Below are 26356 nucleotides of genomic sequence, written 5' to 3'. Positions count from 1 at the left end.
TCCAGTGCCCTTCTTTCCCTTACCCATCCGTCGTGCAATTGCAAGACTTGCACTCAAGCATGGAGTTTTACACTTTGGATGATGGCGATACTGCTCTCGGAGTTTGACATATTGTGTCACTGCGGTAAGTTGAGTAATCATCTTCAATGATTTCTTTGTCCGCAGGTTTTTGACTGTCCGAAGGCAGGCATCCGCAATCTTAAATATGTCCATATCCAGCGCAGTTTCGACATCATCATGATCATCCTTCAGCCACTCTTGGGCCATGGACGCCAGCAGACTCTCATGATGTATGTCATTCACGTCTTCTGATCCAAATGTCAGGTCCAAATTTTCCATTTCCAGCTCATCGCCATCGTGAATGGCCTTATGTGTACGTGGAATGAGCCTATTAAAGCAGCGAGATTATTTCATTGCTTACCTCAAGGTATTCATCTGGATCAAATTCTTCATTCCATGGAATTGATATGATACTGTTCAGCTCGTCTTGGAGTAATGACACGCTGTATTCCATTAGGTCAAAACCCATTTCCAGGGAATATTCGAGTGCTGGATCTTGCTGTATAGGCTCCACTTCCTTGGCAACAAACTGCTCCTTTTCAGACATGAGAGTCATATCTCTCTAATTAACTTGATGTAAGTCTCAGAAGTCACTTATGTTATCATCCGAACCTTCACAAAAAATGTGTCTATTGTCTTTGCTCCACTGGATGCTCTGTCCCATGAGGACTTCTTCCTCCATTGAGATGTCCGAGAGTTTCCCCGGTAAACAGCTGGCCTATTTACAATTTTCTGCTTCTTTCGCTGACACCAGGCTTGATGGTAAGCATTGCTGACGTTCTATAGATAATAGAAATTCGGAGACATTCACCTGTGGTTCTCCATCAGACCCAGTTAAATTATTGTCCTTGGCTCGAAGATTTGCAGGTAAAAACATGCCATAGAGGCTCTGTAGGGCAACAATGGACCCAGATATATCATCTGCCTCAACCTCGCTCTCCCCACTAAAGCCAGGCTCATACTCTGAGTCTGACCCCTGTTCTGGTTGAGGTGATGGCAAAGAGCTGAATTTACGACAGTCGGCTCGTTGCTTCTTTGCTTGAGCAGCTTTCTTTGTCACAGGAGGCATATGGTAATATGAACAGGGTTTCGGGGAGATGAACAGGGTATATGGAGCATTGTTACAAGAACATCTAGATGCTTGGGCCCCTACTATTTTTCTCCTGATCCTCCTCGTATCAGCCCTCACATCATACCCTTACCCCGACCTTACCCTTGTCATCCTCGTCATCCTCGCATTCCCTTTCGCCCTCTACCTGTCGCTTCAGCAAAGCCAGTACATTTGGCCGGATCCTTTCGCTGACGAAGCATACCCATGCTCCGTTTCACCACCTGACTGATCCTGCGGATAGTCCCCTACCGTCTGGACGGTAACCTATGATATGATGCATGACGCATCCCCTTTGCCCTATTTTTCCCTTCTTGATCTCTGACTCGATGCGCAGTCGCACATGCGACTTATACTTAGATCCGCAGTTGCACGATCGTGCCCCTGCGTGTTTCACTTCTCATTCTGATCTTTGACTCATTTTCTTATCCAGCACGTTCTACCTAGATCGAACGTGCCTTCCTATTATGGTCTTACCCTTTACCGATTGCCTCTCCCGGTAGTACGAGTTATCATCCACTAATACGTCCCCTGTCCTCTATATAAACTCGCTACCATGTACCATATTCCCTAACTTGAATCTACTTGGTTCTTGACCTCCTACTCTCACCAGAGTGATCCTTCTGCCTCGCCAGCAGTCTATATTCTATCTTCTTATCTGCTCCTCGCGGATAAGCCTATAGTCTCGACCTTTGCTCACCGACTTCATCGACGAGCAGAGCCCCTGTTAACTAGTCGGACTTCCGTCCTTCTAATTAACGACGATCCTTACGATTAACCTTCGGGTGTCGTAAGCCTAGGCCGATTTAGCTTATCGTCTCGCACCCGCGTGACATAAGCTACCCGATTTGGACATAGGCGTCAAATTGTACTTGCCGAAGATACGCCAAGTACGACCCCTAACCTTGGGCTAGCCCAAGGACGTCCACAGACCGTTGACGACACAAGCTCTGTTTGAGCGTCGCCAACAGATACCATCCAAGTCGTAACAAGCATGGGGTAAATTTTTTCCGACGGAAAAATTTGAAACAAAATGGGAAATTTCGAAAAATTGCTTATTTTTGCTTGTTTCCTTGTAGAATTTTCATTGAGCAAAAAAATTCGTACAATTAAGCTCCCTATAGAGACGGCACTCTAGTGCTTCGTACACTGTAGTACTAAGGTAATAGTAGGAGTAGCTTTGATGTACTGTATGTGCGTGAATCAAATTTAAAATTTAAACCTTCTTTGAGCGCTTGGAACCAGTGTTGCCTTGAAGTTTTGACGCCTGCACTTCGTTAACGAGTTTTGACTAGTACTAGCCACAGCAGTTGCATTCAAGTCATCCTGAACACTGTTGTCAATCAAATCCAGTGGTATCCCGAGGCATTCCTTTTCAAGCTGTGAAATTTCAATTTCTTTCGTGAAGCCAGCCGGAAGGGATTCATATGAAGTGTCATGAGAACTGGTGACATGTTGGTGAACATTGTATTTCCAGAAGACGGCGCGATCACCTGATGACACTGGGCATAGTTGACACCAAATTGGTGCATTTGTGGATGGGGATGCCTTTGAGCTGTTTGTGGCTGCCCCAAGACTGAACGATATTGCCTGGGGACATGAGGATTGTGGCTGAAATGTTCTTTTTTGCTTGACAAGTTTCACCGGATGGCCTGACTGTCTGCAAAATCCACATGGGTCAATCATTCTTCTGACTCGAACACTGATTCAAATTGGCAGTCGTCCTCTATTGTCATATCCACCTCTGAGTCATAATCCAGGACATAAAGAATTTCGGCAGGTGCAGGCTCTGGATTGTAATGTGCGAGAGTGGTTCCATCCTCGGGGGTAGGCTCGGAATCAGAGCTAAGCTCAAAGTCAGAGTTGGAGAAGCCATCCAGTGGCCACTGGCAGGTGCTGTGTAACACCTTATTATGCAATGTATTGTAGTAAAAAGAGGGACTGGAGGGTCATGCAGTGTCATACATAGGTCCGGGACGACACATCAGATGGACGTGACAGATGCATTGTTTGCCAGACCGCGGATGACCAAATGCAGTAATTCTCCCCCTAGATCTTTGGTGTAAAAATTGCATCACTTCCTGCAGCCACTTCTTCATGGGCGAGTATTCCTCATGCTCGTCAAAATATGTTCATTTATACTATAGAAAGATATTCTCTTAATACATCATGTTCAAACATACGAAAAACAAAAAGATAGACAAAAAGTCAAATCTGAGACCCCGAAAGCAAACAAACAAGTGCAACTAGGTAGGTTGGTGTTCGAATTCCTTATTCTGCTACCCCCTTGAGTGTTGTGTTAAATTTATGGTCAATTTCAAGTTGATTAATTGACTCTCTATGTCAATCTCTCTAAGCTTGAGAAGTTGTAATCTTTGCAGGACCTGGATGACAATCTGGTTCATCTGAAGTATACAGCTATCCACCGGCCACTGGCAATGTTAGTGATGTTCCGGCCTGGCTTCAAGCCCTGGGCCAGCCAAAGCAAGGCCTAAATAAGCCAAGCCGAGCCCAGGCCCAGGTCATGACCTGCCCAAGGCTTGGGCCTGGGCTTCAATTTTAGAAAGCCTAAGCCGGTGGCTCAAGCCATGGCTTACCAGTGTACTAATTAGTATCTTCCAAGTCACCAGTGTTTTGATCCGCTATGCACTCCCATTATTAATTTATGGTTCTTTCTCATCTAGGTCTCTCCTGCCTACAATATACTGTAGTATTTCACTTGATTCGACTGTCACATGTCACATGCCAACTTGTCTGGTCGAAATTTGTAGCATGTCATGGGTCACACCTGGGTTTGTCGAATGTTAATATTGTGACTCAAATCAAAATTTTTCACTTGAGGTGCATTAATCATTTCAATCAGATGGTCCAGTGTTCATAGTCAACCTGACCTGTTGAATTCTTGATGCTGTCGAAAATTCAGTGCTGTCACGTGTTGCATACTTAAATGTCGAAGTGACAAAATGATATATTGTGTCACATGTCACATGTAGTGTTGAATCAAGTGAAATACTACAGTATCCTACCTTCAGACACAGGTAGCCACACCTGATGGTCAAACACTCGATCAATGGGTCATATGATGTAGATAGTAGTTGAAATCATAGGTGAGTTTGTGGATACCAGGGCCATTACGGAGGCCTTGGTGATGTTTGCTTGTAAACACCAAGGTCTGGTCTTAACTGGATCATGCTGCTGTTTCCGCACCTGACACTTTTCGTTCAATTATTATTTATACATCCAATCTTCTAGTGCATGATCATATTTGATCAACACCATGGTCCACCACCACCTGCCACAACCACTACCCTGCTCCAGCAACAACCAGCATCTAGTGCATGTGCCCAGCACACGCCAACATTTGCTGGTGTGGCTAAGGTGAATGTGGACGACATTTTGGTGAAGGAGAAAGGAAGGTGCTGGGGAAAAGAGAAAGCAGAAGAGGAATGAGTGAAAGAAAGTCATCAAAAAGACAAACAAGGTGTGCTGCCCACCCCCAACCTGCCTAATCCTCTGTAACTACCTGCCATGTGACATCGGTGTAACAATGGTCGCGGCGCTGGGCTTGGAACCAGCTATTTTGATACTAATGTCAAACAGTATCTGTCCAACGCACTTCCGACTACCCCGACCTGAGTCTGACAGTCCGATCCCGACCTGACGCACTTTCCGACAGTCTGACGCATGTCCGATCCCGACCTGACATTCCTGCGCATCGGACCAGTCCTCCCTATGTCCTGTCCAGTCGCATCTATCCCCACTAGGTGCGCATTTACTCCTTTTGACTTGCTAAGCATTGTATACAGTGTTATTACATGTTTTCTCATGGTCCGCAGTACCACATGTCCTATTACATAGGATTTCGGACCCGAAATATCGCTACTACTCTCGCCTATAGCAGTCCGAATTTCTACATAGTACTATTTAATATCTAGTACTTCCTACCTATTGCATTACTTACTTTTCCCTACTCAGTAGTAGGATGGAAGTCATTGGATATTAGTAGTACTTTATTGTATTGCGAAATATCTATCCGCTCTTTTCCTCCGAAACATTCCGACACATCCGACATTCATTTGACCGACAATCCGACACACTTCCGACACATTCCTTTATTGTCCGACACATTCCCGACAGTCCGACACATAGTCTGACGCCCAACCCAACTCCGATATTTTTGGATCCGACAGTTTCCCTTCAGACAAGTAGTTCTTAGCTTCGGATTATCTTCCTATTATTGATAACTAACTATCAAAACTAATACCAAACAGCTACCCCTATATGATCGAACGCACTTGCTCTGCAAGTATAGTAGACTAGGTCGTGCTAAGATCTACCTAAATATTTGTTGTCTAGGTAGTACAATTTCTGCTGAGCCCAGTGGGAATCAGCTTTCTACATTGGCCTACTGAGCTGCAGCCTGTTGGGCTCAAGCCTCCAGCTTGGGCCTAGCTTGGGCTCATAGCTCAGGCTCTAATTTTCCTAAGCTTGAGCTGCTCCAAGCCGAGCCTAAGCCGCGGCTTTGAGCCCAAGCTGGACTGGAACATCACTAGAACTTAACAGCATGTCCACATTTTGACTTGAGCAGATGTGCACATGATACTTTGATGTGGTCAGAGTGTTTTTCAATAAAGCAATGTGTCTAGTTGATCCCAACCCCCTTCTCTGGGAAAGATGTCCCTGACTGAGTACAGCAAATTTCATCAACATGCTCTTTGAGCTGCCTATGACTCAGTGAAAATCCATGGTTCCCCATCTCTATTATATAGTTAATGACAACATTTGTTTCTTTGTCTGTAAGCCATGCAAGTCAAGCATTTGACTGTGCTTTGGTCATTCCACCAGCTACAAGTCTGATGCGTGTGCTATGGCTAAGCTTGACACTCTTACCTGTCTCATTGTAATCAAGTTGTTGAAAGTCGGAGCAAATAGTTTGACCACCTTGTTGTTGCTGATGAGGCCCTTTGGCTAGCTTAATCTGATATGCTGCAACAGCACAAGCCATGATACCATCATGGGCCTCTTGAGCAATCTGCTGTTTTTTGATGTCTGATTTTGCTCGTTCAGGCATGTCTAGTAGGTGGGTAAGTTACAATAGAACTGCAAGGTTGTCAGGATCAATTTTTAATACTAGAACTTGTATATCAGATAAGGCTTTGCAGCATGACTTCTATTTCAGGGTGTGAACAAGGTAACATAATATACTATGCTCTGAAGGAGCCATATTTAATGAAATACAAGTCTGAAAAGGCTGCAGACTCATTTGGATTGTAGGATGTTTCTACATAGTCTGAGTTCAATTTTCACCCAATGATTCTGTTTTATCCTTGTGAGCAGGTTGCAAAAGTTTCAGAGTAAACCAGGTCATGTGATTCTGATGAATTGCTGACCCACCACACAATTATTTTTCCATGTAGTATAATATTTTTTTACATGAATCAAAAGCTATGGACATGTAGTATGATCTGAGATATATTGAAATGAAGTGATATGTAAGACTGACTTAGGAGAGTCAAAATGTATCATTGGTCAGTGGATAGTGGTGGCCGAGTTCAGTTCAGGACCGTGGTTCAAACTTGAACCATTATGAACTTGACCGAGGTCCAGTCCAAAGTTTGGGCAATGAGAGGAACCAAACCGTCAGTCCAGTTCTTGGTTCAATGACCTGTAGGAATTGCTGAACCTGTTCGAACAGGTCCGAACAGGTTTGAACCACAGAGATATATCAGACCGGAAGAGAATATCTGAAAGCAGTATGTTGTAGTCTAATATTAGTTGTATCCCCTTGATGACACAATGTTTCAGAATCACTCAATCAAGTGATGTTCGATTTGCTTGACACTCTGTTGACTGCGGTAACAAGCTCAACTTATTTTGCTCGTCAGTCTTTACCATCAATCAGCAGCACACATCCTTGATGACACAATGTTTCAGAATCACTCCATCAAGTTATGTTCGATTCTCAATTGGCGACTCATGTAATTTGTTGCAATTATACAGACATTTCCTGACCTATCATCAAATGATACAGGCTTGAACCCATCGCCTCCATTTCCATAACCTGTGTGCACTATTTGACGTACAAGGTATATTAGCTGGCAAACTGACTTCTCATTGACTGTACACATCTCATGATGTCTGACAGTGCTGTTGGCCCAAACAGCAAGCTGAAAGATGTGTCCGAAATGGTATGGTACAACGATGCAGATGATGATCAGCCTATCCCCTCCTCATCAACAATCCACCCATTCTTCACTGGTGCTGCTCCCCCTGCGGCTATCATAGCTGGTGCTCATCGTTCTACTTGCGCACCTCGCCCTCCAACAAGGATTCTCGATCCTGACAATGTTGCATCATCCAGTACTGCGCAAGGTAAATGAAAAGCTGCCAATGATCTTACCAGATGATGGGTCGCACGCAAGATTATTGCAAGCCCTACTACTTCCAATCGTGATGGAGAATACGACGGTGATGTAGATATTGGTGGTACTGATCTTGATGCAGTAGGTGGTGACACCGAAGCTGAGGATGATGTCGAGCATGAATATGCATCCACAAAAGCTATGGGAGATGCAGACCATAAGGTGAGTCACTAGCATTACTTTTGTCCACAGTTTTCTCATGTACAAACTAGGGTTCAACTTGCCGTCCTAGGGCTGAATGAACCACGGATGTTCGTACCATCTTCATCAAGAAAGATGATTATGTAGACCCACATACTGGGCTTGTTGAGTCAGGACATGTGTGCACAGTCTGCCAGTAAGCCTCCAATTTTTGTTTGAAATACTAACACTAAAACTGCATTCACTAGAAAGAATGGTGTTGCCGCTAGACAATGCATCTTCAAGAGCAGCATGTCAACCCTCTGTACTCATATCTCAAGGCAAGTTTTCTGCATCAGTGATCAATGTATTCACGCTAACGACAGAATACAGGCATCCCGACCATATCAAGATTTATGAAGAAAATTGCAAGAAATTGGACATTCCCTTGAACAAAAGGGCGTGTCCAAAGTCTGATACGACTGAAACCCTCAACAGGTATGTTTGATCCCGTTTGCACTAACATTTGACTTCATTGACTTACATTTATTTCAGTCAATGAAGTCTTGATGGGATCGTAATCCATCAGCCATGCGCACCTGCTTTTACAACCAGCGGCCTTCTCAACTATGTCGTGGAGTTGATTGTGTGTGAGGACAAGGCATTCCAACTTGTGGAAAAAGGCCCATTCCATTGCCTACTAACTTACCTCCGACCATCTTTGTCCGACAACGACATTCCGCACCATAAGGCTGTTCGCCAGGAAATCATGAAGAAAGCAGCAGCTACAGAAGCACGTCTGCAAGACATTCTCAAGGTGGGTGTTGTTCTTTTCTCTTTGTGATATCTACCATCTTAAAGTGTACTCGCTGCAGGACCTACCTGGAAAGGTTTCATTCACATTCGACGCTTGAACATCCGACCCCGGCAATGTTACAAGAACATCTAGACGCTTGGGCCCCTACCATTTTTCTCCTCATCCTTCTCGTATCAGCCCTCACATCATACCCTTACCCCGACCTCACCCTTGTTATCCTTGTCATCCTCACATTCCCCTTCGCCCTCTACCTGTCGCTTCAGCAGAGCCAGTACATCTGGCCAGATCCTTTCGCTGACGAAGCATACCCATGCTCCGTTCCACCACCTGACTGATCCTGTGGACAGTCCCCTTGCCCTTACCGTCCGGACGGTAACCTATGATATGATGCACGACGCATCCCCTTTGCCCTTTTCCCTTTCTTGATCTCTGACTCGGTGCGCAGTCGCACATGCGACTTATACTTAGCTCCGCAGCTGCATGATCGTGCCCCTGCGCGTTTCACTTCTTATTCTGATCTTTGACTCACTTTCTTATCCGCACGTTCAGGACTCACCCGTGTCTCACCTCGAACGTGCCTTCCTTTTATGGTCATACCCTTTACCGTTTACTTCTCTTGGTAGTACGAGTTATCATCCACTAATACGCTTCCTGTCCTCTATAAACTCGCTACCATGTAACATATTCCCTAACTTGAATCTACTTGGTTCTTGACCTCCTACTCTCACCAGAGTGATCCTTTCTGCCTCGCCAGCAGTCTATATTCTATCTTCTTATCTGCTCTTCGCGGATAAGCCTATAGTCTCGATCTTTACTCATCGACTTTGTCAACGAGCAAAGCCCCTGTTAACTAGTTGGACTTCTGTCCTTCTAATTAACGACGATCTTACGATTAACCTTCGGGTGTCGTAAGCATTGGCCGATATAGCTTATCGTCTCGCACCCGCTTGACATAAGCTACCCGATTTGGACATAGGCGTCAAATCTTACTTGCCGAAGCCTCGCCAAGTAAGACCCCTAACCTTGGGCTAGCCCAAGGACGTCCTCGACCGTTGACGACACACGCTCTGTTTGAGCGTCGCCAACAGATACCATCCAAGTCGTAACAATTTGTTTTTAATCTATGTGATACTAAATAACAACCAGGTTGGCTGGTTTACTTGTGATAATGCATTGAGTAATGACATGTGCCTTGCCGCCTTTGCTGATACCATCAACGCTGATAAGGATGCTGGTGCGACAATGTGGGATCCTGTTCAAGGTCATGTCAGGTATGTTCACCGTGATACACATCTATATGTTTGCACATCTCACTGTTTGAACAGATGTATGGAACATACCATCAACCTCACTGCCAGGTGTTTTGTCACTACTGTCTCGCCAACATCAGCTCACCAACTTCTCAAAAAGATCAAGGTGGCATTCAAACTTGCTCAGCTGGAAGGTAAAGATGTCGATCTGGATGCTTTAGAGGCTGACTTGGAGGATGTTGATGTCAAGGGTGACCAGGAGGAGGATGACAACAATGACGAGGAATTTGGAGTTGGGGACACAATCGGAAAGGCACTAGCGTTGGTGAAGCAGGTATGCTATCTTGCAGCCCTTGTTTCTACTGACTAATACACATTACAGATTTGCGCATCACCGCAGGCTCACACTTTTTTCACTCAATGTTGCAAGCAGGCAGATGTTCCTATCCTTGAGCTGATGCAGTGGGTGCGGACACGCTGGGCTTCAATGCATAGTTGCATCTCATGCATGCTTTTGCTTCAGAAGGTATGTCTCTCTCATATACTATGTTTTTAAACTTAAAGCTAATTGTGACATCTTGCTAGGGCGTTAATCTGTTTGTTGAGCTTGCTGATGATAGAGAAGATGTTCTGAACCTCAAAGGGAAGTCCTATGCAGATTTTTGACTCGACAAAAGGGACTGGGAAAAGCTAAGGTTAATGCACAAGGTTCTACAGGTTTGTCATTACGACTAGCTACATTTTTATATTCTTCATGCACTGACAACAATGGTAGGAACCAGCAAGTGCTACGCAAACATTTTCTAGCTCACGTGACCCTTCCATTTGGCGCACAATCCCTGCCCTCGAATTTTTACACAAGTCATGGGAAAACATGGCCAAGCTCCCAATTTTCCAAAGTCAGTGATGCCATTCAAAAGACTTTGGAAAATGTCGCAAAGTGGTATCACAAAACAAAGGATACTGACATTTATTTTATTTGCCTTGGTATGTTCATACCTCTTCACTTATGATGATACTGATGAGTTACTGGCTTTGAAGCACTCGACCCCAATGTCAAGATTGCATATGCCAAACATCAGTGGGACAAGGAGTTGTTCGATGTTGGCCTTGATAGGCTCAAACAAGTGGTAATTTTTTTCCTCACATGGTTGTCACAGGCTGATTAGTGTATCCATAGTTCAATGAGTACTACCGTGATGTGGCCCCAACCTCTGTTGCTGTAGAGGCTGACAACGAACAAGGGACATCTGACTTGCATGGTCAGTATGGCTGTTCATGGGTGCTTGCAGCTGTGCAAGCATGTCTCGCATCAGATCGCACCAAGCTGAACCCTTGCGCTGAACTTACAGCTTATCTTGGAAGTCCTCTCAAGCAGACTGATGATGTCGTGGGGGGTGAGTGTTTATGCTATCACAAGCATACAAGTTGACTAACGAAAATTTGTCAGCACCTCCAGTCACAGTACCCGACTCTTTCACGCATGGCCAGGGACTACTTGCCCATACAAGGCTCTGGTACACCCTCAGAATGTGCCTTTTCAAGTGGCGGATTGATGGGAACCAAACGACGGAACTGTCTCAAAACAGACGTGTTTGAAAGCTTGCAGTTGTTGAAGAGTGCGTACCACAATGGTCATATCTCCGCTGCCAGTGATGCCGAGCAGCACTTGGATGCACTGATTGCTGCCCTCCATGATGATGCAGATGAAGATAGCAAGTAGTTTTATTTTCTCTTTGTTGTATAGCTACTATCTTGCACTACTCTACATCTTGGCCAAAATGATATTTTTGGGGCTTAGATTTGGATGATCCGGTTCAGGGTTTGGACTTTTGATGAACTGGAACTGGACTGTTATTGGACTGAACCGATGGTCCAGTCCACGGTTCTGTTTGTGGAGAGAACTGAATCTATAGTTCGGTTCTCGGTTCAAAGAATTTGCCAGAGAACTGGACCAAACCGGATCCATCCATCACTACAGTGGATGACTGTAGATGTCTGTTGTCATTGTTTGTAGTCGTAGTATCAGAATCAGTTCAATATTGGCACAGAATGAGTCTTGCAGTGACATCATGTTTTTGGACAGGTACAGTGTTCTTTGAGGTTCACTTCAATGCGGTCTATGAGCAAGAACAAAGTTTATTAATTACTGACTATGAGAAGTGAACATTGGAGGTAAGGATTGGTGATGGGTTTTTAGGCGAAGGTGTGCAGCACTTTCTGGCCTCAGGGAAAAGGATCTAGCCTAAGAGAGAGTTGAGCTATGATTCCTAGATATCAGAAGTTCGGTGACACATTGAGCAAGACTTAGATTCCCAAATTGTAGGAAGCAGACAAGGCACTCACATATAAGATATTAAGATTCTGGTCTTGAGTTACATCCTAGCATATCGGTGATATGGTGCATTGAAGGAATTGGTCATGCAGGGTGGGAATAGCTTGCATGTATGGGGCTATGATTTGAGTATGTTTCTGCAGATACACAAGGAACATGTCACTCATCCATTGGCCTTTCACTTTGACTACATCAAAAGGTATGTTTCATAGCAGGTATTCTAAGGTGGATCTGACACAGATCCTATGTCCCTGTAAAGGTTCACAGCCTGCTGCTTTTGTTATGGAGGCTAACCTACTAAGAAATTTCATTTTCATGAGAGGCCGGTAGGTGTTATTTCTAAGCACATTTTGTTAAATAGGATAGGGTTAGCCCAAGGTTATGCCTAGCTCAAATGTGCAAAATGGACACCTCTTGATTCACACATTTTGAGAAATGCCAAAAATGTCAGAAATGTGCAAAATCGACACTCCTGTTTTCTTATTTCTAGCATTCATCAAAATGTGTGCAATATGGACACCTATTAAATTGCACATTTGTGACATTTCTCAAAATGTATAAAATAGACACCCCTTGTTTTACATTTTGAGAAATGCCAGAAATGTGCAAAATGAACCCCACTGTTTTCACATCTCTAGCATTTGTCAAAATGTGCATAATAGACATCCCTTGATTTGCACATTTTGAGATATGCTAGAAATGTGTGACATGGAGCTTTTCTTTTGCACATTGTGAGACATGCCAGAAATGTGCAAATCAAGGGTTGTCCAATTTGCACATTTCTGGCATGTCTCAAATTGTAAACAATAGACACCCCTTGTTTTTGCCCTTCAGCCAACACTGTCTTTCACCACTGAAGCTCACTTTTCCTCCACCAAACTCTTCCTACATCATTTATACTTTTCCTTTATGTGACCATTCACCTATCTCCATACCTATATGTATCCAGTCCAAGCTTTATTTACATCTGCTATTTTTCTCTTATTATCAATAAGAGCTTGCTCTGTCCAACTGTTAAGAACTGGACAGATGGACAGAACAAACATAAGGAGGAGAGGTTCTTCTGAATAGTATTATGGACTTGCATAGTCTGTATTGTCAACAGTTGAGAACATCCTTGGGCTTACCTAAGTTTAGGGGTCATGTTAAGAACTGGGAACAGAATATTCTTATGATAGACATATCTGAAAGGGCTTAGCTTCAGCTCATGCACTGCACCCCTTTACTGAATACAGACACTAGATTTTGAGGGAAAATAATTAATGAAATCTGAAGACCAGAGGTTGGTGGGTTTTGGTTCTACAAATGATGGATCTGGCGGATATTGATCCAGAGCACATATGTACTTTCTAGTCTGTAACTATCAGACAGTTGTCTGGAGTGGGTATGGATGTGGGTTTAGACTACTCGGATGAAATACAGAATAGGGAGGGAAGTGCAGGTAGTGCACTCAGATATTATCTAAGGTAAGATACAATGAGTGGGGATGCTCAGAAGATGGAGAGGAGGTGCTCAGGCAATGTCAAGAGCAGGGAGGTAATGAGGAGAGATTACTCAGACAATGTCCAGAGCAAAAGTGGGTGGACCAAAAAGGATGAAACCAAGAGAAATCCTATCACATAGTGGAGGCCCAGCTCAGTGGTAATGTTAAGTTAGTTTTGGCTTGGTACACTGTGGCCCAACAGATAGGTACACTATAATCATTCTGATATTTATATAATGCTCTGTTTTATATAGAAAAAGGACCCTATCATTTCACTGATATTATTTCCAGTGGCCAACAATTTTCTCTCTCCACCTAGCTGGTATCCAATCTTGAGCTTTTAAATTTGAGACTCAATGTTTTTTTGGAATTCATAGACCTGCCCCAATTCTTGGCTATGACTAAGTTTGCTGTTGCTCTCCACAATAAGTATGTAGATGTCAAAGCCTGATCAGCCATAAATAGACTCCTATGGGAGAGTAGGTCGATCTAGTTTGATAGGCAAACACCGCTGCATCTGGAAAGTACTGATCCTCTCTAGTGTTTGGTAGCCTTAGTGGCTTTAGGATCTTTCAAGAGTGATCATCTTTTTATACCTCGTCTCAATCTTAGGCTGTGGTATGAGTCTAGTACCATTATTTTACTTTATGGACATATACTCCCTCATGCTATTAAAGCATTTTTTGATGGACAGAGAATTTCTATAGCTCACTTTACTCATGAGTCCTTGTAGAGTATTCTGGATTTACAACTTCCATAGCTTAGTTTTATGATTTTTGTTTACTTGATAGACCTTCACACAAAAGTCATATCTGCACTTAATTTATCCTTTCTCAGATAAGTTAATACCTAACTTTGTACATGACCTCACCAGGTTTTTGGCTACAAAGCATCCCTGGATAAGAGACATTTTATTTATAATACAGGTCCAGGGTGTTAAGGAGGCAAACCAACATGTTCTAGGAGATAAAGAACAAGCAATGGAAGTCATATATGACATGATAGATGTTTTGGATCCATCCTTGCATGAGGAAGAACACTGCTGGATAGATGTAGGACTGGAACTATCCAAGCCAGGCTTCTCATATCAATGACATACAGACTGTTACAGTGACTTGATCAAACACTTCACATCCTTGACCTTTACTTAAGCTAGCAGCTATGTTAAAATTCTGTTACACCAGTATTATAGGGATATTTCTGCTGGTTTGCTTTATGTCTCTGGATTCTTTGGCACATTTGTAGTGACTGATGAAGACCTAGTGTATATCCAAGCTTATACAATTAACAGACAATGAGTGACAAACAGCTGTTGCATAATGGTAACATTGAATATATGCAGAGGATTTATAATTTGTATTTTGATGCCAAAGACAACCATAACTATGCTGCTCACATTGAGCTCAGACTTCTAATCAAGTATACTACCAGCAGAGCCCTGGACTTTCCATAGATGTTGATAAAACACAACATCTTGGCATTTGAATGCAAGGATTGGTGGTGAGTGACTTTCAATTGAGTGTTTTGATTGGCTACAATCCCATGTGGGAGGAATAGCCTGGTTTGTTGGCTGGTAAAATAGATTATACTGATATAGAAATATCTATCTATAGGCAATGACGACTAGTTCATCTGCTAGGATTGACATACATATTGTTTTTGCAAAATTCAGCTAGCAGTGCACTTCAAGTAGGACCTGATGCTTTTATTCTGTCAGCTAGTATTTACTGGCTTATTAATGGACTGCACTGCTGGCCAGATGATGGTAGTGCATCATGTGAGATTATGTGCATAGTTCTGCCTTTGACACAGGATTATGGAAATGACATGTTGCACATCTGTCCCAGGACAGAGCTGGTCCGGTGTGTTGATGGCTTGCCATTCAGTGCCTTTGGAGCATATTTTTTTCCAAAATATTGTCTGACCACCCACAGCTGGTGTTCCTTAAATGCAACAAGGTCCTATAATGCATAACACTACTTTCAAGTATGTGTTTAGGTTAGAATTGTTACAAGAACATCTAGACGCTTGGGCCCCTACCATTTTTCTCCTCATCCTTCTCGTATCAGCCCTCACATCATACCCTTACCCCGACCTCACCCTTGTTATCCTTGTCATCCTCACATTCCCCTTCGCCCTCTACCTGTCGCTTCAGCAGAGCCAGTACATCTGGCCAGATCCTTTCGCTGATGAAGCATACCCATGCTCCGTTCCACCGCCTGACTGATCCTGTGGACAGTCCCCTTGCCCTTACCGTCCGGACGGTAACCTATGATATGATGCACGACACATCCCCTTTGCCCTTTTCCCTTTCTTGATCTCTGACTCGGTGCGCAGTCGCACATGCGACTTATACTTAGCTCCGCAGCTGCATGATCGTGCCCCTGCGCGTTTCACTTCTTATTCTGATCTTTGACTCACTTTCTTATCCGCACGTTCAGGACTCACCCTGTGTCTCACCTCGAACGTGCCTTCCTTTTATGGTCATACCCTTTACCGTTTACTTCTCTTGGTAGTACGAGTTATCCATCCACTAATACGCTTCCTGTCCTCTATAAACTCGCTACCATGTAACATATTCCCTAACTTGAATCTACTTGGTTCTTGACCTCCTACTCTCACCAGAGTGATCCTTTCTGCCTCGCCAGCAGTCTATATTCTATCTTCTTATCTGCTCTTCGCGGATAAGCCTATAGTCTCGATCTTTACTCATCGACTTTGTCAACGAGCAAAGCCCCTGTTAACTAGTTGGACTTCTGTCCTTCTAATTAACGACGATCTTACGATTAACCTTCGGGTGTCGTAAGCATTGGCCGATATAGCTTATCGTCTCGCACCCGCTTGACATAAGCTACCTGATTTGGACATAGGCGTCAAATCTTACTTGCCGAAGCCTCGCCAAGTAAAACCCCTAACCTTGGGCCAGCTCAAGGACGTCCTCGACCGTTGACGACACACGCTCTGTTTGAGCGTTGCCAACAGATACCATCCAAGTCGTAACAAGAATATGATGCACAGCAGAGAAATTATCAACCTCCAGCTTTCATTCCTTGGGGAATGGCACCTTGAGCATGAGTGCCAGTGCAGAAGGGATCCTCTAAAAGACATTAAATAGATGATTCAGTTCCAGTACCATTTCTTACAGACTTTGACATTGACTTGGGGGGTGGACAACAGGATGCTGGTAAGGACCTGCCATGGGATGAATATGTAGATTTTCCTCCTGAACTTGAAGAAGACTGCTTAGTGCAATTGACCAAACACTAGAACCAGTTTTGCAGTGACATATTGCAGAAATGTGGAAATGTGAGAAATGAGCCAAAGACAGCCTCACACTGCAGACTCGCCATAGAGGAACATGCATGTAACTGATGAGGTCTATAAGGACATCAACCTGGCCATGGTCTTCCACCAGGTTTAGTGGAAGAAAGTTGGTGGACAGGAATGCAAGGAAGTATTCAATATTTTCTTCCTACCTCAGAATGCACTGCTCCTAATACAGCCACAGAACTATCTGACAAAAAAATATTGGCAAGAATGGTGGAGCATGAAACAGAGACTGCCAGCCATGTCAATTGAGATAATCAGAAACAGTTACTAGAAATTATTCAAGGACTTATTATGGGTTCTGAAGCCACACAAGGACCAGCTGTGGAAATACATAGCAGACCTGGACTTCAAGACATTTCTAGCCACTTATTATGGTCCAGCTCCATAGGTAATTGTGAACCCATCATCACAAGTAGGCAACGACATGGGTCAATCCATAGGTGCCAATACCTGGACCCAGACCTAAACATATATCTGGACCCACAGAGGGGATGTTGGGTATCACAGCGGATAGAGTGTATAGACAGCCGGAGTGCTACTCATGGGTTTCGCATAGAAATACCTACAGTAAGCTATTTAATATGCAGTCAGCTGTGAGTTTTTTAATATTGTTGTGATAAATGCACCTTCACTAGCACTGACTGGACCAGAACTATTGTATTTCATAGTTCTTCTTATTCATCCCTTATCAGCAGCACAGTTGTATCCACTAGACCCTTGGTGTTGTCCTCTGTATTATCGTCATTTCCTACAATCTCTGTGATGGTTACATAATCTTCCAGCTCAATATTCTTACTCAATTCCTCAAGCTGTTCCTTTGATTGACTTTTCTCTGCCGTCAATGCAGCCTCATCATCATTGGAATTATCCCACTTCCTCTTCATTACATCAAACTTCCAGATTACTGATTTCATCATGAAATTAACCATGTGCAGGAAGCACCAGGTATACATTGCTCATCCTTTGAAATCTGGCAGGTTGATAGCTAGTTTATCAACCATAGTGTCATTGTTGGATGTGTTGTCACATGTGAGACAAAGAGTCTGCTTTTTCGTAAGTCTGAATTTTCCTATGTGTTTCAAGTCTTTGCTTATCTTTTCATGTGCTCCAAAATCTTCCAGGACACCTTGAAATGCATGAGCAAGTTCTTCCCTAGTATAGGACTATTATGACCACCATATTGGTGTCAGCACTTTAATGTGTGTAAGTGATTTTTACCTTTGGAACTTCAATTATATCTAACAGCAAGCATAGTGCTTCACCCTTGAACTCCAGGTGTGCCAATACTGCCATAAGGGCTCTATGGTTTGGAGAGGTCCACCCATCAGTACTAAAGTTTAACTTTCCTTCATATTCCTGGTTCGTTTTTCAGTCTTTAAATCAATTATAATTGTGTAACGAAGCTTACACTTGTCATTTTAGTGATATGCTGACAGGTCCTTACAAAAATGAGGTGAACATCTTGTGAGACAGTTGAAGGGGACAGTAAGTAATATTCTGATTGTCCAGTCTTCATTAATGACTGAAATCCTCTATCTCAAATGATTTCAAATGGCCGCAGGTTTTCTGACACCCAACACACAATTTCTGCTCTGTCAAGCATATTAGGCCCTGCTCAAGACACCATTGAGTGTACTATATCTTGTTTTAGTGCAGGTATGCTGACAGTGAGAGTACATGATTTTTTCTTTATCCTTTCTTTCAAATGATGCAGTGATTGATCTGTTTCATAGGACACTACCAACAATATTCTTCTGAACCTTGTCAACATCTTTCGCTTTATCTGCTGCCTTCAAAATGTTTTCTCCCCAATACAAGTACATATGTTTGCACAGGTTTCCTGTTGAACATGTGTCTCCCTTTTCGAGGTAACACCTCACAGTGGCTTTGCAGCCCTTGCATTGGCACCGGAATTTATGTGTACGTCACCCATTCTGCTCACTAATCTTGGGAATCAGATGAAAGAATGCATATACTTGTGAGTTCCACTCTTGCATGAGTTATTCTGTTAGTGTCTGATAAGTTGATATCATTTTTTGATAAGTTTAAACCCACACTTAGCTCATCTCCAGTGCTTTCTTCTTCATTGGTGCATGCTTCTTCATTTGTGGGCACCATAAGTTTGATATCACTATCATTTGCATTTTTATGCAACTCCTCCTCTGTTCACACAAAAGCTCATTAATTTGGTGCAGCCACCACCTCAGACAATGCTGTGACCTTCTTGGTGGAGCCACTATCTTTAGACAATCCTGTAACCTTCTTGGATGACATCACCTCAGTACTTTCAGCATGTTGGTTCTTTTTGCCTTTTTTGGCTGCACCTTCACCTTATCTCCATTGGAATCAGCCTTCTGTTTCTTTGATGTTGTTTCTTTAAGTGCCACTTTGGCTTTGACAGAGATCTTTGGGATTTGTTTTTCAGTGTTGGACTGTATTGTGCAAGTGGATGTTGGGTGAATTATGCTAGTGTAGGTTTGCGAAATATTTGACAGCCTTTGCCTGATTATATTAGAGTTTGGCATGTATAGTACCTCCAAATGTCATTTGATGGACAGCTTCTGAAAACCCAGTGTAGAGCCTTGTGTCTCCATAGGCACTTCCCTCCAAATTCTCCCACTTTCCCTACAAACTCCAGCTCTAATCCATAGGATACATCTAGCACATTAGCACCCTTATTTTTGTTTCACAGATTTCACATGCAGCCTCGTGCGTTCGCACACTTCATGCATCTGCACTCGCATTGTCCATGCACTTGTCCGTCCGTCCATCTCATGTCCTTAGAAGTTCATTGGTGCATTTTCCCATCATATTTCCATTTTGCTTAATTGGTTTCCATCACTAATACTTGGCTCTGCACTTCACGCGTAACCGAGACTCTGTTACATACATTGCGTACTATTTTTAGTCTGTTTGGCTCATCACATCGGACCTGCACGCCTAGCGCCACTTAGCTACTTTACTTATATCCTTCTATTATTTATGTACTGGGTCAATTTTCCACCCACTTTCTCTGTGGCCTTAGATACTAGGGAATTTTACTTGTTGTTAGCAGTGACTATCTAAAGTCACACGCTTAAGTTGTCCGCCTTTGCCTTAGCATCAGCCAACCTCAGTTGGGGTATTAATACTCATCTCGCCTCATCTCTCTTTTGTCCCTCTTGCTCGCTAGTCTTTCGCCTTCACTTGTGTGTGTTACCTTCGTGTTGCACACCTCGCCCTTTGTCTTTCGCACTCATGTGTCTGCCTTTCATTCATTGCATTACTCTCGCCTCACACTTCACGGATTCCTTAGTTTTAGTACCTTATTAGTTGTTTGGTGCCCCTCTTTTTATAAGAGAGGTTTCCCTTTACTCAGTTAGCTGCCCTTAGGGGTGATGATTTTACTTGTGCCCAGGTCTAGCTGTGTTTGCTTAGCTTAGCACCAACTTACCACACAGTTCAGATTCCTCATCTTCACCAGGCTAAGGGTACAGGTACAGGTATGGGTATGGGTGCCTTAATGTCACACCCCTACCCCTACCCCTATTCCAGGGATACCCAGATGCTGGACCTATGTAGGTTATCCATATCCATGCAGTTGTCTAACTCTCGGCCCACCTGTCTATATAATAAATATTTCACTGCTCCCTCAGCCCACCCATCTACAAAATAATACCAATACATTGGCCCACCCATTGTAGAGATTCACACTATTGCAGGCTTGCAACACATTATACTTCAGTTCATACCACTCATGTTTGCAGCACCAACTTGCAGCATTATTCCTAGCTATTTCCATATCAGGTGATGCTTTTCCACATTGCATGACCCTCGCATGACCTTCCCATGCCTCACAATGCCCTCACATCACTCACTTTCCTGCACTTTCATTGCCCCATCATCCAGGAGCATCCATCCATTGTCTAGCAAGTCTTCTTGGTATGTATTTTCACATTTTATTTAATATGGCATCATATTAGAGCATGGACCCTAACTTACATACTTTATTACATACATTATCTCCTACTCGGCTTGGCTCAGTCTCACTTAGTGAGATACATATATAGGTCCACATTTTTTCACTCTTGACTATACCACACCTTACCTTAGTTGAGTTCCCCCATCATGTCCATAGCCAGAGTTAGAAGCAATTAGCAGTCTTTTTGTTATCATTTATTGAGTCCTCGTTCATTGCTTATTCCATTTTTGCTCTTTTTGCATTTCATGTTCCCATGCTTTGCACTTAGATTGCTTGCCTTGCACAGCCGCTGCACAACTGTGGATTTGTTTTTCTTGCTTCCCCTTGGAATGAATGTGCTTGTTCCTGCAAGTATAGCAGCCTAGACATCATAATTGATCACTATATTAGCTTCTTGTGTCCCTCTCTTAGATTTATCATTTGACCTGGAGCTGAGTTGATTGTTCTTCACTGTCTATATAATAATATTTGCCTTACATCTCTCTTCAGCCCAGCTGTCTATAATATACATGTGCATTCTACTCTATATATTCCCCAGATGGGTCCACCCATCTCCATCAGTGATAATATTCCTTCCAGCCCATCTGCCATCATCGAGGATATATATAACATTGGCATAGATGGACCCACCCATCTCCATTAGAAATAATATCTCTCCTAGCCCATTCATCAATATTGAGGATATACATAACATCAGCCCATAGTCCGCTGGCCTGTCTTATACAGGATATTATGTATGTCAGTTCACCTGTATAATACAGAGATAGGTCACTGTAGTATGTGAAGCACCTGGTCACTGCACTCTTTACTAGCTTAGCACTCAACATCCAATGGAATACCACTGGTCATTTGGATGTCAATGATAATTTAATATGTTGTGTTAATTCCCTTTGGTCAGTTTAGTGATGAACAGTTTGTCCAGTATGAAACTGGACTCATCTTTGATATTGTGCTGGGTGATTTTTTTTTGATTTTTCCATCTTCAAAAATCACATACTTTAACCTTTACTTCTCTGGTTTCAGAGGGTCCTCAGTATTGCACTCAGACAGGCTGACAGATTCTTGGGTGAAGGACAGAAATGAATGGATAAATCATATCAATACTACTTTTGATCCTTTAATTCTATAATAATAGATTCATCCTACAAATACTCCTTATCTCATTAAAATGGCATTTCATGTCGCTGGAATTTATCTGTTTAACTCAAAGGTCATCACACCAATCAAATAAAGCCAATTGAGATTTCCACTTGTAGTATCTTTGCACAACCATATTCATGCTCAGCACAAGAAGTCCTTTCTAATATTCATATTATGTGCAAAACTCGGACCTATATAGTATCAACTTGAAGGTTATTCATATCTGAACCTATGCTGTAAATTATTGTCCTAGGATGACATTTTGATCAGCTAGTCATATGAAAGCTATGTCCTCCACTGTTCACTTTAAAAAAATATGTGCAATATTATAAAGAACTCAAGATAATTTATGGCATGTTTTTTTCTCTTATCTAACTAACTATCTGTGTTTCCAAATAATTTTGTGTATTATAATGAGGTTTCAGATTGACTTGCCTGAAATTTTTGTGATATTACCTTTTTTGATACATGTAAATAACATCATCTGAAACTCCTTGTTTCAAATATTCACCAGACACCAGCACCAACATGAGACTCCACAGAGCAAGTGTTAATGCTTCATTTGACTCTGACATCAGATAATTTGCCTATCTCTGTGCTAAGCACTGTGGTTTGATTTTCAGCATTTGAATCCCTTGTCTCTCTCCCACCCTTTGTCTTTCTGTTTGTCAAATATTTCATTTGACTGTTGCATTGGATCTATTGTTGAGTCTTTCTCTCTTTGTCAAATGTTTCCTTTAACTTCAAACTTGGATATTCTCTGTCCTTCTCTTTCTTTGTTGAACACTCTGTTTACTTCAGCCTTGAATCTTTTGTCTCACTCTTTATTAAACACTTTGTTTGACTTCAGCTTCTCCGTCTCTCTCTTTATAAAACATTTCATTTGACTTTAACCTTGGATATCTTCTGTCCTCTCTCTTTGTCGAACACTTTGTTTGACTTTATCTTGGCCTTAAATCTTTTTTCTCTCTCTCTCTCATCATTAAACACTTCATTTGACTTCAGCCTTGCATCCTTTGTCCCTCTCTCTTTGTAGAACACTTCATTTGACATTGATCTTGAAACTTTTATCTCTCTCTCTTCATCAAATGCTTCATTTTATTTTAGCTCAGCTTTAGATCTCTTGTGTGTCTCTCTCTTCATCAAACACTTTGTTTGACTTTGGCCTTGGATCTCCTTTGTCTTTGTCTTACTCTTTGTCAAACAATTTGTTGAACTTCAGCTCCTTAGTCTCTCACTTTTTGTCAAACACTTCATTTGACTTCAGCCTTGGATCCTCTGTCCCTCTCTCTTTGTTGAAAGTTTTGTTTGACTTCAGCCTTAGATCACTCGTCTTTCTCTCTTCATTGACAATCTCTCTCTCTTTGTTGAATATTTCATTTGACTTCAGCTCTTCTGTCTCTCTCTCTTTATCAAATACTTTATTTAACTTTGGCCTTGGATCCTCTCTCTCTTTGTCTCTTTCTTAAACAATTTGTTTGACTTCAGCCTTGGATCACTTGTTTTTTTCTCTTCATCAAATGGTCTTTTGAACTTTGGCCTAGATCTCTCTCTAGAATATTCAACTGGCCATTTGTACCTCCAACATTGAATGTCTTATTCTCGTTTGACTTTTAGAAATGTTCTTTGCTGTTGACTGTTTTAAATGTTGTGAAAGCACCTCGAAAGCTGTAGGTGGTCATATCTGCTAGATGATATCCAATGGTTGACTGTCCCTACTACAAATTACATTAAATGTCAATGTTTGACAATTATAATATGCTTATTGGTTTAAATCTCAGTCATTCAATGTCTTATTTGCATTTATGCCAAACCATCCAAGTGGTGCATTAAGCCTTATGGAGAAATATAGACAATACTGAGTTCTTGAGGGCTCTCCTTTTATGGGGTTATGAATAGAAGATACCAGATATAGACACCAGTAGTTTCAGAGGGCAGAGGGACATCTCAATATTAATAATCACATGTTTGATGATAAAAAGTTTACATAAATGATAGATTGTAGTGTCCAATGATGTGGAAATTTAAATATAGTAGTCTGACTTAAGAGCTAGACATCTAAGTAGTATGGATTCTACTATGGAATGTTGTTTGACAGTGAATCAGTAGCTAGGTACATATACCTAGTATGACACTAATAATAGACAAGGAACTCATATTTCATATTGGTTATATAATCAGTGACATTAAAGTTGCTATAATATCCAATAGACTTGACTAACATAACTGACTTGTTTACTAGTGCTTTACCCATCCTCGTCATATTGTTCTTCAGGCTTCTCTTCAGGCTTCAACACTAACCACCAGACTCATATTCTGGCATAATGTTAGTTATCCAAAAACACTCCACACTCAATGTCCTGAGTTTATATTATGCTGAAGTACATAACCTTGAGGCCTATATTTACCACTACATGAAGGAAGAATCATTTGAAAAAGACAGCAGCCAGTCTAACTTCTTATTGCAAGCACTTAACTCTGTCTAGTACTGAGAGTTACTTAGCTTTTTATTTGTTTGCTTGTTTAAGGAGACTGTAACTGCTATGGAATCTCCTCAATTTCAATTATCAGACCACTATGATTGCATGAAGGATGTGAGTACCTGTATTTCTAATTATCTAGTAAGAACTGCTATCTGAAAGTCTATACTTCCATGTAGGTTATCTAAAAGGCTCAGAAACACCTATTCATGAAGTCTAAGCCAAATAACATCCTCACAATAGGATACAAGACCATAGTAAGGTCCTTACCACTTTCATTACTCTATATATCTGATCACCATATATTTTTGAGGATGAACAACCAAATTCCTATGGCATTGCAAGCTATTTTGTCAATATCATCATAACAGCTCTGGAGGCTCCAGAATAGAAAAGCTATTGGAAAGGTGAATCTGCAATATCTTCCTGGCTCACTGCTAACCTTTCTTACAGAATTAGATCCAATCTTGTGTTATATCTCTTTACAAAAACTTTGATATTCATTAAGCTGCCAAACCAGTATTTGTGTCATTTGATGGGTGAGCCCCTGATGTATGTCATGCCTTTGAGTCAATTGGGCATATATAATCTTGGAAAGTAGAAAAGTGACATTTTAGAAAGGTGGAAAAAGAATCTGCCTCTTATTCTCCTTGCTAACAAGTTTATCAAATAGACAACAAGTAATGTCTTATTTGTTCATGCATGTGTCTTTTATGCACAATCATCTCGTGAACCTAAGTCATGGCATATTATTGTTGGATTGTCATTGACCCGTGAGCATCTGCTACACATAGAGTTCACCATGTTAAAGATATCCTTAACCGACTCAAACCATCATATAAAATGCATCCACTTGATTCTGCAAATAAACCTTGCTACTGACCCTTCTAGGAAGATTGATAATGACTCATACACCAGTTTCTTATAGCAGCCACTGTATAAAGGAAAATCCAAGTTGCCACTGGTAGAGGATCTCTTCTGCTTTAGACTGCCAAAAGTTCAAAATAAAGAGGAACTAGACCAAAATCAAAGTGCACTATATTAATCTCTTTGAACATTTTCTTGCTAACCTGACCTATCAGGGGTCGGCAGAGCAATTCCCAGTCATCTTATCGGAAATACAGAATATGATTACAAAATGCAGATGGCTTTATAATATAAAATGTTGCCTGGAGCAAATATATCAGCAAATATTATTATCTTGATTCTAAACACAAACCATAAGCAGTGAAAACAGAAATGAGTCGAAGTACCAGAAAAGAAATTCTTCAAGCAGTTCACAGTCAATCAGAGAGAACAAGCAAACAATAAGATACTATTAGTGAAGTTGCTTGTTGTTTAAATTGTCTCTTCAATCATATTCATTGTTTGCCATTGTGCCTAAATTTGTGCTGACTTAGAATAAATGTCATGATCATTGCTAAATTAGGTCAGAAGTACACATAATCAAATAGCTGAGTAAGCTAATTACATTCCCAGTCATGCCAATGTGACTTCAGCTTTTGACATCCAACCACTGTCTTTGACTCTTATTAGCTGCCCTCACATTGATTATTACCATTGCCACCAAATCGGACATGACATTGGATAGTTCCATTATGACTTCATGATTGTATGAAATCAGTGATGACAGTGCAGGTATTTATTTATTTATTTTTCTTCAAAGATTATCTTGTCTCTGATTCAGACTCCCAATCTACCCACTGTCAGCACTTTACCTCTGATATGGCACTCTCAGAGTTCCATCCCCCAACAATGTATTACACAATGATTCCACTCATTTCTGAGAGACCTAACAACAGACGCTGGGATGCCTCCAAATTGTGCGAACTCAGTAAGAGGCTGAATTC

The 26356-nt window shown here is 41.9% G+C and overlaps 4 protein-coding genes across 4 annotated transcripts; 2 read left to right on the top strand and 2 right to left on the bottom strand.

Moving 5' to 3' along the window:
* Positions 1-2377: 2377 nt before the first annotated feature.
* EDB93DRAFT_1093525 (uncharacterized protein) lies at positions 2378-2854 on the bottom strand (the record flags this gene model as incomplete). Its single annotated transcript, XM_041446524.1, has 1 exon — positions 2378-2854. One exon carries the CDS (start codon positions 2852-2854, stop codon positions 2378-2380), a length of 477 nt encoding a protein of 158 aa, XP_041302954.1.
* Positions 2855-4437: 1583 nt separating this feature from the next.
* On the bottom strand, positions 4438-5161 carry EDB93DRAFT_1107688 (uncharacterized protein; the record flags this gene model as incomplete). Its single annotated transcript, XM_041447763.1, has 4 exons — positions 4438-4587; positions 4692-4743; positions 4835-4957; positions 5130-5161. 4 exons carry the CDS (start codon positions 5159-5161, stop codon positions 4438-4440), a joined length of 357 nt encoding a protein of 118 aa, XP_041302953.1.
* A 2141-nt stretch (positions 5162-7302) lies between these two features.
* EDB93DRAFT_1107687 (uncharacterized protein) lies at positions 7303-8272 on the top strand (the record flags this gene model as incomplete). Its single annotated transcript, XM_041447762.1, has 5 exons — positions 7303-7540; positions 7646-7752; positions 7879-7927; positions 7980-8208; positions 8266-8272. 5 exons carry the CDS (start codon positions 7303-7305, stop codon positions 8270-8272), a joined length of 630 nt encoding a protein of 209 aa, XP_041302952.1.
* A 5867-nt stretch (positions 8273-14139) lies between these two features.
* Positions 14140-14328, top strand: EDB93DRAFT_1093456 (uncharacterized protein; the record flags this gene model as incomplete). Its single annotated transcript, XM_041446514.1, has 1 exon — positions 14140-14328. A coding segment is annotated over one exon (189 nt), but the record flags the coding sequence as incomplete, so codon positions are not given.
* Positions 14329-26356: the final 12028 nt, after the last annotated feature.

Source organism: Suillus bovinus, assembly GCF_016758785.1.
Source record: "Suillus bovinus strain UH-Sbo-P2 chromosome Unknown EDB93scaffold_84, whole genome shotgun sequence".
Lineage (NCBI taxonomy): Eukaryota > Fungi > Basidiomycota > Agaricomycetes > Boletales > Suillaceae > Suillus > Suillus bovinus.
This window is presented reverse-complemented; position numbering and strand designations above follow the sequence as displayed.